Here is a 12,735-nt window from a genome sequence, read left to right as displayed (position 1 = left end):
GTTAGTGCCCATGACATGGGCAACTTACACATCTGTGATGGCACCATCAATGCTGAAAGGTACATCCAGGTTTTGGAGCAACACATGCAGCCGTCCAAGCAACGTCTTTTTCAGGGACGTCCCTGCTTGTTTCAGCAAGACAATGCCAAGCCACGTTCTGCACATGTTACAACAGTGTGGCTTCGGAATAAAAGAGTGCAGGTACTAGACCGGCCTGCCTGCAGTCCAGACCTGTCGCCCATTGAAAATGTGTGGCAGCATAATGAAGCGCAAAATATGACAACAGAGACTCCGAACTGAAGTTGTACATCAAGCAAGAATGGGAAAGAATTCCACCTACAAAGCTACAACAATTAGTGTCCTCAGTTCCCAAACCCTTATTGAGTGTTGTTAGAAGGAAAGGTGATGTAACACAGTGGTAAACATACCACTGTCCCAGCTTTTTTGAAATGTTCTGCAGGCATCCATTTCAAAATGAGCAAATATTTGCACAAAAACAATAAAGTTGATCAGTTTGAACATTAAATATCTTGTCTTTGTGGTGTATTCAATTGAATATAGGTTGAAGAGGATTTGCAAATCATTGTATTCTGTTTTTATTTACATTTTACACAACGTCCCAACTTCACTGGAATTGGGGTTGTATAATTGCCCAGGTCTCTCTTGCAAAAGAGGCCTCAATCTTAATGGACTAACCTGGTTGAATAAAGGTTAAAAAATGTGTGACAGGTAAAAACTGACACCTCCCTCAGTGTATTACAGCCCATCGGAGTTCAGGGCTCTGTCTGAAACATCCTATCTCCAAAGAAAAAGTCAAATCCACTATCAGTTATGGCTCTGTCCAAAGGCCAAGGCTGAGCAGGCAGTGACTGAAACTGTACAACAGATCACAGCGTCCTTCCTTGTGTGTTTGTGTGTGAACGCAGCCAAAGCAGTAACATGCCTGCTGGGATTCTTGTAGTGTTGTTGGTTTTGTCATTTGGTGTTGATGCTCAGTCAGATGTGGAGAACAAGGCAGAAGAGTTTCTGAAATCCTTCGATGAAGAAGCCACACTTCGTGCGTACAATTATTCACTGGCATCATGGGCTTACAACACCAACATCACCAAGGAGACGTCAGACAACCTGGTAAGCAGCCGAACAACTTGGCAACAATGCAATGTAAATGACAGATTTCTTATTTGCTGTCATCTCCCTTCCTCTACAGTCTAAAGAGTCTCAAATGTGGGCGGAATTCTACAATAACAAATCTGAAGAGTCCCAAAATTATAACATTGACCAGATCACCAACCCACAAATCAAACTACAGCTCATTGCTCTGCAGAACAAAGGCTCTGGAGCTCTGTCTGAGGACAAGGCTGCACACGTATGACAGTTCTATCTGATTGCAGATCTGTAATGTTTCAAAGTATACTTTTTGTTTACAAAAAGACAGAAATAAATAAATAAATAAATAACCTTCCATCTTCTGCAGGACATCATTTAAGTGAATCCTTTTAATTAAGAATAACCGTGTGTGTGTGTGTGTGTGTGTGTGTGTGTGTGTGTGTGTGTGTGTCATTGTACTTGCAGCTGAGAAATGTCTTGGGTGAGATGAGTACAATCTACAGCACAGCAACAGTTTGCCTCCAGGACGACTGCCATACTCTTGAGCCAGGTACTCTGTAGCATGGTTATGGCAGCATTTTTTTTATGCTGCTTGGATTATTAAATTATGGTTTGAGGTGGTTTAGCCAGGTATTTGAATCAATGGAATGGAATAATTTAATACTTTGTGAAGAATCATTACTACTAATTAGGAGTGTAAAATTTGTAGTAAAACCTACTGTAAAATAAATTTGACCATATCTTTAATGATACAGAGTCCAACGAAACTGGCTAGTGGTGCAAACAGTAGAATCAGACAACAAAAACAAACAAACACTAAATTAAAACAACATATGTGTACATATATGTAAAGCATTATATAATCTACTATCCATAGCTTCTCCAAAAATATTAGTCCTATCAACGTTCTGTTTGGCAGCATTCATCCTTGACCCAAAGTATAAAACCATACCAAACAGCTTGCAGCATGCATTTTGCTGCAAGCAGGTGCTTCTAATTTTAGACACAAACAGAGGCATGGCAAAAGACATCAAACGCAGTACACATGAAAATTCAGTAAGGTATATCTTATATTATACATTCCAAATCTAAGGTAGAACTCTACTAGTGTATACTAAAGTATATCTAAAAAAGAAGAGTAGAGCCACCTAGGTGCCTGGTCTTGAGAACCAGGGATGGTCGGTTGAAAAGCTTTTTTATCCCATGTGAACTCTCCCTACCCACCCAAGCGGCTCAAGAATATGGACAGCATGTATATAAGTGACATTTACACAATCAGGGTAGTAAACAACATATACAATAAATATAGTTACTACATAATATTATAGGAGTTAGCTCCTGAAACCTAAATGTTCATACAGGAGAAGACTGCAGTATACACCTACCTATTCTGTAGACTTGTTGTAAAACTAAATTATAGCTAGTAGGCTAAGCTATAAATATGGTTATGTTATTATAGAAACAGAAGCTATGATGTAATATGTTTTAGGTTTCTATCTAAAGTTCACCCTGCTAGCTTATTATAGGAAGACAAAATCCATACTCTACATGCTTTCTAATTAACTACTGGTACCATGTACATGGTACCTTTAGGCAGGGCCGGACCAAGCCTTTATGGGGCCTTAAGCAGAATTTCATTTGGGGGCCCCCCTACCATCACCTCAGCACCAGATGCCTCATTATTCCATAGGCTACACTGTTATGTGTGTAACGTACCCACAATCATTAGCATTATTTGTAATTATCTTACATCATACAGGTGTCATTCTTTTTTTTAACCTTAAAGGGGTAGCAAACTCATGAATATGTTTTAATTAACTTCTACATACAGAGTGATGTATAAGTATGGCTCATTAATTTAACTATTTGAAAGTAACATCAGCAGGCAGGAGACTGCATTTATAGTAAACACGTTAAACAGATTAATTTCTTTCAGATGTGCAATGGTGTGCAAAATGTTCAATATCCAAATACAAAATAGAATAATCTAATAGAATAATAGAAATTAAATAATCTCCAAATGAACATAGAAATCCACAACAGTACAGAACAGTACAGAACATCCATAGCTCTCTGCTGGACAATGTCAAACACCACATCAGTCTCAGAGAATATTTGTTCATATGTGTACAACATGAACACAAACTCAAAATCCTCCAGTTTCATCAGAAGGCCTTTGGCACAGTCTAATGTGTCATCATCCATGGACTTATCTGCAATGATCATCTCAAAAGTTTGCAGGAGAGCATCATAATTGTTTGCCCCAGTGCTCACTATCCGTGATGTGAAATTCCATCGAGTAGGAGCATTTCTGGGTAACCTTGAGCAGCCTGCAGACTCAAGAAAAGACATCCTCTTTGTGGAATTTGAGAAAAATGTGGCAAACCCAGAGAGTGATGCAAAAAATATTCTGCACTCAGATAAGCATTTAGCCCCCTGAGACAGAACCAGATTCAGTCTGTGTGCATAGCAATGCACAAACATTGTACTGGGGGCTATTGCTTTAACTTTGGCCTGCAAACCATTGAGAGCTGAGCTACGTTTCCCCACCTTTTGCACCAAATTAATCTGAGGAGTTGATCTGCCCTGCTGTTTAACTCTAAGTTTTTCTTCGTAAGGAAGACTATCAAATGGCTTCGCCAAAATCCGGTCCACAACATTCAAATTGTCTGCCATTATGTGCAGCTTGCTACCTAGCTAGCTCGCTAGCTGGGACTGGCGCGAGGCTAGTGTGACGTTTGTCCGCCTTTGAGTGCTTTGTGACGGTGGAGGAGCTCAGCAGCACCCGCTGCTCGGTAGGGACAGAAACTGCGATAGAAGTCAGAAAGAGTGATAGAAGTCAGTCTCCAAACACAAGCAGCCACAAAAAAAACACACCAGAAATAGAAGCTCAATTTGTCGCTAGTCGTTTTTAAACAAAGAAAATGCCGCCAGAACAGAATGAAAATGCTCCCACGGATGTTTACACCAAAAGATCGCTGATTCGCTCATTTTGCTGTCAATCAAAAAGGGATTCAGCCTCAGACAGATCATCCAGTCATCATGCAGAAGCTGAGCGTCCGGGCCAGCCGAGGCCAGCCCACTGCCCCATAGACCCACAGAGACGCTGAGCGTCCGATGGGCGGGACAAAGCCCAGAATTTATCCAATGACTCGTCTCGTTTCGCTGCATGCTTTGTGACGCTATTGAAGTCTGTGGAGTGTCCACACAGCGTCCAGCTGCGGGTTTGAGTGAGAGGAAAGCTGTGTCGTTACCAGTGATAAGAAGCTGATTCTGAACAAAAGTTGAGCGTGTTGTAGCGCATATTTAGTCAATGACATGTACACACAACAGTATATATTTGATCACTTATTTTTTGACATTTTAGGGGAAGCTGTATGCCTTTGGCCGGCTCTGCCTTTAGGCAATGTTGAAGAGACGTCTCATCCAAGACAGTCCTTCCACACCCAGAGCCTTCAGTATTTTTGGACGGATCTCATCAACCCCCAAGGCCTTGCCACTGCGGAGTTGTTTGACTACCTCAGTAACGTCCACCAGGGAAATTGATGATGATCCTCCATCAGCTTCCAACTCTGCCCCTACTACAGAGGGCGCTCCAGTCTGATGCAGAAGTTCCTCACAGTGTTCCTTCCAGCGCCCAATTACCTCCTAAGTTGAGGTCAACAGAGTCCCATCCTTATTGTAGACAGCCCCATTTTCCTGTCCTGAGGCACCTTGCGGTCCGTCAATAGCACCGTGGTACCGACTGAAAGTCCTTCTACATGGTTACTCTGAACTCCTCCCACACCCACTGCTTTGCCTCTGTGGCAGCAGAATATTAATTGACTAAATACACCCCGTTTGTGCCCGGTGCCTTAATTTGCACTCAGATTACACACTGTGCAAAGTGCATTTGGAGACGCCCCAATTACACTTTCATTATACGCTTTCGACTACGTACTATAGATTGTGAATATAAGGCTCAAATGTTTTTGTCTTTATCCTATAAATATTGATTTTTAAGAATTAAAGCCTTTCTTTTTCGTGTGATCCCATAGTGATTCCAATTCCAGTGTGAATGAGGGGCTGTGTCTTATAAACGTGGCCCTCATTAGTAGTCGACTTGTAATGCCTCAGAGGCAAGCAACACAGGGGGAGAAGTAAACGGCGAATTGTACGGTACATCTATGTGCCAAGTCTGGTGATCTTTGACTCCAGCACCCTTGACTTTTACCAAAACTAACCATTTAAGGGCAATTCCAGGGTTGACCTTCAACCACATAACAAGTTTGATGGAAATTGTGCAAAAGATCTGAAAGGAGTAAGGGAACAAACAGACAAACACTCAAATTGTAGTCTGACTTACCAATCTTCTTACACATTCTGTAGTGATAATGGGATTATTAAGGGATTTTCAGTCATCTTCTGAACCTAAAATGAAGATTGAACTTGACCACAGTTGATCAATTTACTTTAATGTTCAAGGGTTTTCACTACATAAAACAGCTGGTGCTTGATTATCCGCAAAGAAAAACAACATGCCAGTCTCAATCAAATCTATATATATATATATATATATATATAGATAGATAGATAGATAGATAGATAGATATTGCTAGATTTATTTTTTCCTGCCAAGTCTTCAACAGGCTGCTGTAGAGGAGAACAAGAGAGTTTCACTGACATACTGACATACTTGCCTCTGTTTGTTCATGTGCACAGGGCTGGAAAATATAATGGCCACAAGTATAAATTACAATGAGCGTTTGCACGTGTGGGAGGGCTGGAGGACAAAGGTGGGGAAGAAGATGAGACCTCTGTACGAGGACTACGTGGTTCTGAACAACGAAGCAGCAAAGCTGAACGGTAACAAATCACAAGCTACTGTAAAATGGACCACTTGTGTTTACAGTGTTATTAGCATGACGCTTATATGCATGTATTTTTTTAGAGAGATTGCAAATGAAAATTGACTTTGTTCAGTCTCGATGCAAACACTGATGAGTGTCCGAGAAGGTGGTGGTCTTATCTGTTTTGCATAAGCTTGTCCACCTGAAGAGGCAGACAGCATCCACTAAAGTACATTATTCAGAGAACAAGTTTTATTTCATCAACAGCAATTACACTCAACAAAAATATAAACGCAACACTTTTGGTTTTGCTCCCATTTTGTATGAGATGAACTCAAAGATCTAAAACTTTTTCCACATACACAATATCACCATTTCCCTCAAATATTGTTCACAAACCAGTCTAAATCTGTGATAGTGAGCACTTCTCCTTTGCTGAGATAATCCATCCCACCTCACAGGTGTATCATACCAAGATGCTGATTAGACACCATGATTAGGGCACAGGTGTGCCTTAGACTGCCCACAATAAAAGGCCACTCTGAAAGGTGCAGTTTTATCACACAGCACAATGCCACAGATGTCGCAAGATTTGAGGGAGCGTGCAATTGGCATGCTGACAGCAGGAATGTCAACCAGAGCTGTTGCTCGTGTATTGAATGTTCATGTCTCTACCATAAGCCGTCTCCAAAGTCGTTTCAGAGAATTTGGCAGTACATCCAACCAGCCTCACAACTGCAGACCACGTGTAACCACACCAGCCCAGGAACTCCACATCCAGCATGTTCACCTCCAAGATCGTCTGAGACCAGCCACTCGGACAGCTGCTGGAACAATCGGTTTGCATAACCAAAGAATTTCTGTACAAACTGTCAGAAACCATCTCAGGGAAGCTCATCTGCATGCTCGTCGTCCTCATCGGGGTCTCAACCTGACTCCCGTTCGTCGTCGTAACCGACGTGAGTGGGCAAATGCTCACATTCGCTGGCGTTTGGCACGTTTGAGAGGTGTTCTCTTCACGGATGATGCGAAGGAGATGTGTTGCACTGCATGAGGCAAATGGTGGTCACACCAGATACTGACTGGTATCCCCCCCCAATAAAACAAAACTGCACCTTTCAGAGTGGCCTTTTATTGTGGACAGTCTAAGGCACACCTGTGCACTAATCATGGTGTCTAATCAGCATCTTGATATGGCACACCTGTGAGGTGGGATGGATTATCTCAGCAAAGGAGAAGTGCTCACTATCACAGATTTCGACTGGTTTGTGAACAATATTTGAGGGAAATGGTGATATTGTGTATGTGGAAAAAGTTTTAGATCTTTGAGTTCATCTCATACAAAATGGAAGCAAAACCAAAAGTGTTGCATTTATATTTTTGTTGAGTATATTTAGTCAAGATAATGAACTGGGAAAGAACAGGATTTAGATGGAATCAGTGATAATATAATCACTGATAATCAGACAACTATTACTAGCATGTCATGATGTACAAGGTCAGATAAGAGTCAGATAATGTGACAGTACAGTCAGGTCCGTAACTATATGGACAGTGACTTGGGCAGATCTTGCTCTTTGATTCTTTGGATCATGTCTTTGAGGTTTGATCTCGATCAGTTTGATCAATGATCAAGGGGAGAATTGTGGTTTTATTCTTTGATCCTGAGTCCTGTGCTCTTGATTTGGCTTTTGATTTTCAACTCTTTATCCCTTTGATAAGGGTCAGTGAGCTGCTCCTGCTTTGGATCTTCATCTTTGAGCTTTGATTTTTGATCCTGATTCCGCTGCTCCTAATTACAGCAAGCAGTAGATAATTTTAGTTATAATAATAATAATGTTATTATTAATAATTTTATTTACAGAACACTTTAAGGCAAAACATTTAAATGTACATAAGATTAAAAGATGACTATAAAATTTTAAATATGGATAGGAAAAAATTGAAATCTAACACCAAATACAAACATACAAGGCACACTAACAAAATGAGGCAAAACCAAAGCTAATTATAAGCAAAGAAAAACATCAATGTTTTCAGATGAGCCTCAAAAGCATCAAATAATTTGGATTTTTAATGTCAAGAGGCAAATTACCACAACACAAAAAGGCTTTAAAGTCAAAGGTCATGATCCAACCCTTAAGTCTGATTTCTGTGATACTGATAACACTATGTAACAAATTTTTATTTATTTTTTTGTTCCTGGGTACACAGTGTGTTTTCCTAACCTGTTATGCCTTAAATAAATAGAAAATAGCTGTTATTCCACAGAAACTTTGCTTCTGTGATCAGGACAATGATATTTTGAAATTTGTTTTCAAGAATATTCTCGATTTGCCTTCACTACTACTGAGTAGTCTTCTAGAATATTCTTTAACTGCTAGAACTGTCCAGAATTTTCTAGAAGTTTCCAGAATTATCTAGAAATTTCAAGAAACTTTTAGAACTTTCTAGAACGTAAAAAAAAAATAAAATCAAAGTTTGTGCTGAATGTAGTCATTTTTCCATAGACTTTAGACATAAGCAGTTGAAATATAACACTTAGAAGCCAGGAACAAAAATTGTGTTACATAATAGGATCAAAGCAAAACATATACACATATGGACAGACAAAAACTGTGACAAGAGCAAAACATTTTTGTTGAGGTTTAAAGATTAACGATCCACAATCAGAAGCTTGGTTCGTACTGTCAAGATCTTGGCCTGATATTTTTTCGTACAGACCTTGCGTTCTAGTAATAATCCTTTAATATCTGATAGGACACAACAACCCAATCTCATGCCATTTCGTGATGGCGTCACAAAATGTAAATTAATCTATGGTTTGTGAAACCGACACGAACGAAAAGCCCCCATGACGGAATCACAAATTCACTTTGTGATGGGAGCACGGAATGCAGGGTGACACGGGGAGTCTGGGGGAGTTCTGGTTAGGGTTAGGAAAAGGGGTAGGGTTCAAAATAGTATTAGACTGGGCTGAACAAAACAGGCAGATAGTGATCACACAACATTCTGGCATACAGATCGACCCAAAAAATACAGAAACTTTGAGATTTTGATTACTTGTACTTGTATATCACCTATCACCAGGTTTTGAAGACTATGGTGCATACTGGAGATATAATTATGAGACTATTGAGAAGGACGGTCGTTACAGTTACACCAGGGCTCAGCTGATGGAAGACGTCCGTTCACTATACAGAGACGTACGTATGATGTCATTCATGTTAGTCTGTTAGTCAGGAATGTCCCATACTTCAGAGTATGCTGGAGGTGGATGATATGAGAATAAATAAATGTAAATGTTTCTGACAACAGTATTGTTGTTTTCTATAGACGCTGCCTCTCTACAAACAGTTGCATGCCTATGTGAGGGCCAAGCTTATGGAGGTCTACCCAGGCCTTATTGACCCTAAAGGACCTCTGCCAGCCCACCTGCTTGGTATGTTTGTTGAGAAATCATGTGGTTTATATTCAGTTATAGTGTATTAAAAACAATATTCGAGTCCAAATTGTGCTGTACCAAAGGAGTAATTTTTTTAAAATCAGACTTTGTTGACCAGTTAAATGGTAGATGGACTGCATTTATATAGCACTTTTCCATCTGCATCAGACACTCAAAGAGCTTTGCACATCAAATGCCTCACATGCCCGATGTCAGTTATATACGAAATATAGTAAAATGAACTTTTAATTCACTATGTTGATTTTGATGTTGAGTATCAATGCATGCAGTACACAGTAAATGTATTGAATCAAAGTCAGAGTATAAATTAATACAGAAATAGTGGTTCGCACATATAACCTGGGTAGTATTAAATTAACTATTTTGAAAGTGTTAATGATAGACTTATCTGACAGTCTTACAGTGTAAAACACCAAGATTGTTCCACAGCCACCTCTAAATTCAGTTTAAAGTTCATGTGACCGATAGGAGTTTATGTAAGCCTTTAATAGTAAGCATCTGCGTATGTATCTAATTCTTCAAAAGGCCATTGCTACCAAGGCGTCTTCTTGCTGCATCGGTTAAAAAAATGCTGACCATCAACTGCTGCAACCTCAATTCAGTTTAATTCAATTTATTTTAATTATATAGTGGAAAATCACAACATAAGTCACTCCAAGGTGCTTCACATGGGCAAAGTCTAACCTCACCAACTCCCCTGAGCAAGCACATTGGGCAGCAGTGTTACGGAATAACTCCCTCTGTCGTATTTTTGAGGAAGAGACCTCAAGCAGACCAGACTCAAAGGGGTGACCAACTGCTCAGGCCATTCTAACAATAACAGGGATCACACAAAGTGCAACAAAAAGTTTACAAACATTCAAAACACAATAGAGTTGAAAATAAAATACAAAGTGTAATTGCGGGTTGTTATACAAAGTTCCCATCAACGACCATTTTAAGTCATTGGTAAGCCGTGGTGGGCACAGCTAACCAAAAACTTAGCTTCAGTAACTGCTAATCTGCTAACTGAAAAGTTAACTTTTATAACGATAAACCGCTAAAACATTTAGCAGAAGCTACAGCTCACTGATAACTGCTAACTTTTAGTATTGACTCCAGTACACTGTCAGCTACTAACAAGCCAGTTTTGAGTTTAAGCACCGCTGATACCTTTGAGTAGAATCAACGGCGATCACAAACCAAACACAAACAATGAGTCTGAGTTACTGTCATTGTGCACCCTGTCCATTGCTGTGAGGAACAGTCATTTTCATTTGCATCATACAGAACCTCTGATGTGGGCCAAAGGCATAAACAGAAACACAGGTTTGACTTAAGGTTTGATATTAAAACCAAACTAATTCCGGATGGTTTATTGATATTAACATTAACTGTAATTTTTACAAACTGAAAATATCACAAATATCTTTTAGTTTTAAAGTAATGCACTAATTCTGAATGTTTGAACATTAAAACTCACAGATGTCCAAAGGCATGATGGGAAATTGAGCCTCCACATCACTGGTTGGTTGTGAAAAAACACACACACAAGTTACTGTAACGTGTGTTTTGGTTTTTACAAATAAATCTGTATTTGTAAATATCTAATTTTTTTTCATTTCTACAAAAAAAGGCATTTGCAAAACTGAAAATTCTGTTTAAGTCTGATACAGGAGCACACCGAATGGCAACCGTATGACAGTTGGATCCTATTTACACTTACACTGCCATCCAGTAGATGGCGGCATTGTATGCATTTTGGTGGACTTCAAAGTGACCTGCTTTTCACTTTTGTGCTGTTGTGTTCAGGTGATATGTGGGGAAGATTCTGGACCAACCTGTACCCACTGATGATCCCCTACCCTGACAAACCAAATATTGATGTCAGTCAAACTATGGTAGAACAGGTATATTACATTTTACTCCACCCTATTCTTAAATCTAGTCCCAAACTACACTTTAGGGCCCTGTCACACTTTGACGATTTCGCCAGTGTATGCCAACCGCATTAAAAATACTGACATACTCTGAATTTAATTTTTTCGCTGTTGGATAAATACATAGCATATTCATAAGCAGTTGGATGTATACATGTCATATTCTTAACTTATGTTTTGATGAATTTACACCAACAACTGCATATTGTGTTTCCGACATATGCAACTTACGCCCAACAATACTTCCACTTACGCAAAGTGTGGATCAGTGTATCACTGACGAGCATGTGGCGATCACGTGTCGTAGCCTTGTAAATGGCTGCTGCTCGATGAAGGATTGACATCGCCGTCATGCCAAAACAAACTTCTGCTGTCAAGAACTCTCCTGGCTGAGGCTATGGTGGTAAGGAGGATCCACGATCACCTACATTTGGAGACAATGCAGGCTCCAACGCCTCTCGGGCTTCATCCATTGGCTTCGGTAACTGACGTGGTACTGTGTGGTCCTCATTACGTAGTTCCACCATGAGCTGGTCATACATGCCAAACTTCTGTCACTTCCAAATCCATGTTCTCACCCAGGTCCTTCTCCTTTGTTCATCTCTTCTATGAGTCACTTACAAGTAACGTGTGTGCATAACTTGCCTGCAACTTATGTCTCGTATGCGAGATGTGTGAGTCATACGCTGGCATACGTCAAAAATATTGTGCATGCCCAAAATCTTTCGACAACCTCTTCGTACTATGACGTATATCGGCTCACTTCAATGTGGTATTAACTTATACAAAACTTACCCATAACTTATTAGATGTACGCCAGCATATGCCAGCGTATGCTGGCTAAATCGTCAAGGAGTGAAATGTGTTTTAGCAGTTTTTAAAGCACATCCAAGTATGAGAATGAAACTGTTAAGCAAATCTTTCAAATAATACACTAGGACTGAAACTAACTACATGCCAACTTGAATTTATAGGGCTGGACCACACATCGTTTTTTTGAAGAAGCAGAGAGGTTTTTCATGTCGGTGGGCCTGTATAAGATGTTTGATAACTTCTTGAATAATTCAATGCTGGTGAAGCCCGATGATGGACGTAAGGTGGTCTGTCACCCCACAGCATGGGACATGGGGAACAGAGAAGACTTCAGGTAGCATCAACCTGTGCACGTCTTCATACATTTATAGTACAAATAGGAAATAACTAGTCTGGTATTGTAGTTTTGGTACATGAACACATTTAATATGAGCAGCAACAACTGAGCTGTTTGAGTCCATATTTATTTATTCAGTTACGGGGAGAGCATGCAAACTCCACACAGTAAGGGCAGGAAGCAATCCCACAACCTTCTTGCTAGTGCTATCCACTGTGCTTATAGTAGTCACATATAGTATGTACATCAATAAATATTTTCTTC

General features: G+C 39.9%; 1 protein-coding gene across 2 annotated transcripts in view; it reads left to right on the top strand.

The window, feature by feature from the left end:
• Positions 1–669: 669 nt before the first annotated feature.
• ace2 (angiotensin I converting enzyme 2) overlaps positions 670–12,735 on the top strand; it is a 48,315-nt gene continuing 36,249 nt past the window's right edge. The window contains exons 1-8 of one of the 2 annotated variants that reach the window (XM_034194602.1): positions 670–1,128; positions 1,208–1,366; positions 1,573–1,657; positions 5,809–5,952; positions 9,027–9,142; positions 9,273–9,378; positions 11,194–11,291; positions 12,296–12,468. In XM_034194602.1, the coding sequence (XP_034050493.1) occupies positions 940–1,128; positions 1,208–1,366; positions 1,573–1,657; positions 5,809–5,952; positions 9,027–9,142; positions 9,273–9,378; positions 11,194–11,291; positions 12,296–12,468 (1,070 nt within the window). In that variant the 5' untranslated portion in view covers positions 670–939. The remainder of the gene's footprint in view (positions 1,129–1,207; positions 1,367–1,572; positions 1,658–5,808; positions 5,953–9,026; positions 9,143–9,272; positions 9,379–11,193; positions 11,292–12,295; positions 12,469–12,735) is intronic. The other variant, XM_034194609.1, reaches the window with a different exon arrangement.

This window comes from Thalassophryne amazonica, chromosome 2, assembly GCF_902500255.1.
Source record: "Thalassophryne amazonica chromosome 2, fThaAma1.1, whole genome shotgun sequence".
In the NCBI taxonomy this organism is placed as follows: domain Eukaryota; kingdom Metazoa; phylum Chordata; class Actinopteri; order Batrachoidiformes; family Batrachoididae; genus Thalassophryne; species Thalassophryne amazonica.
Note: the sequence above shows the minus strand (reverse complement) of the source record. Positions and strands in the feature narration are given on the sequence as shown.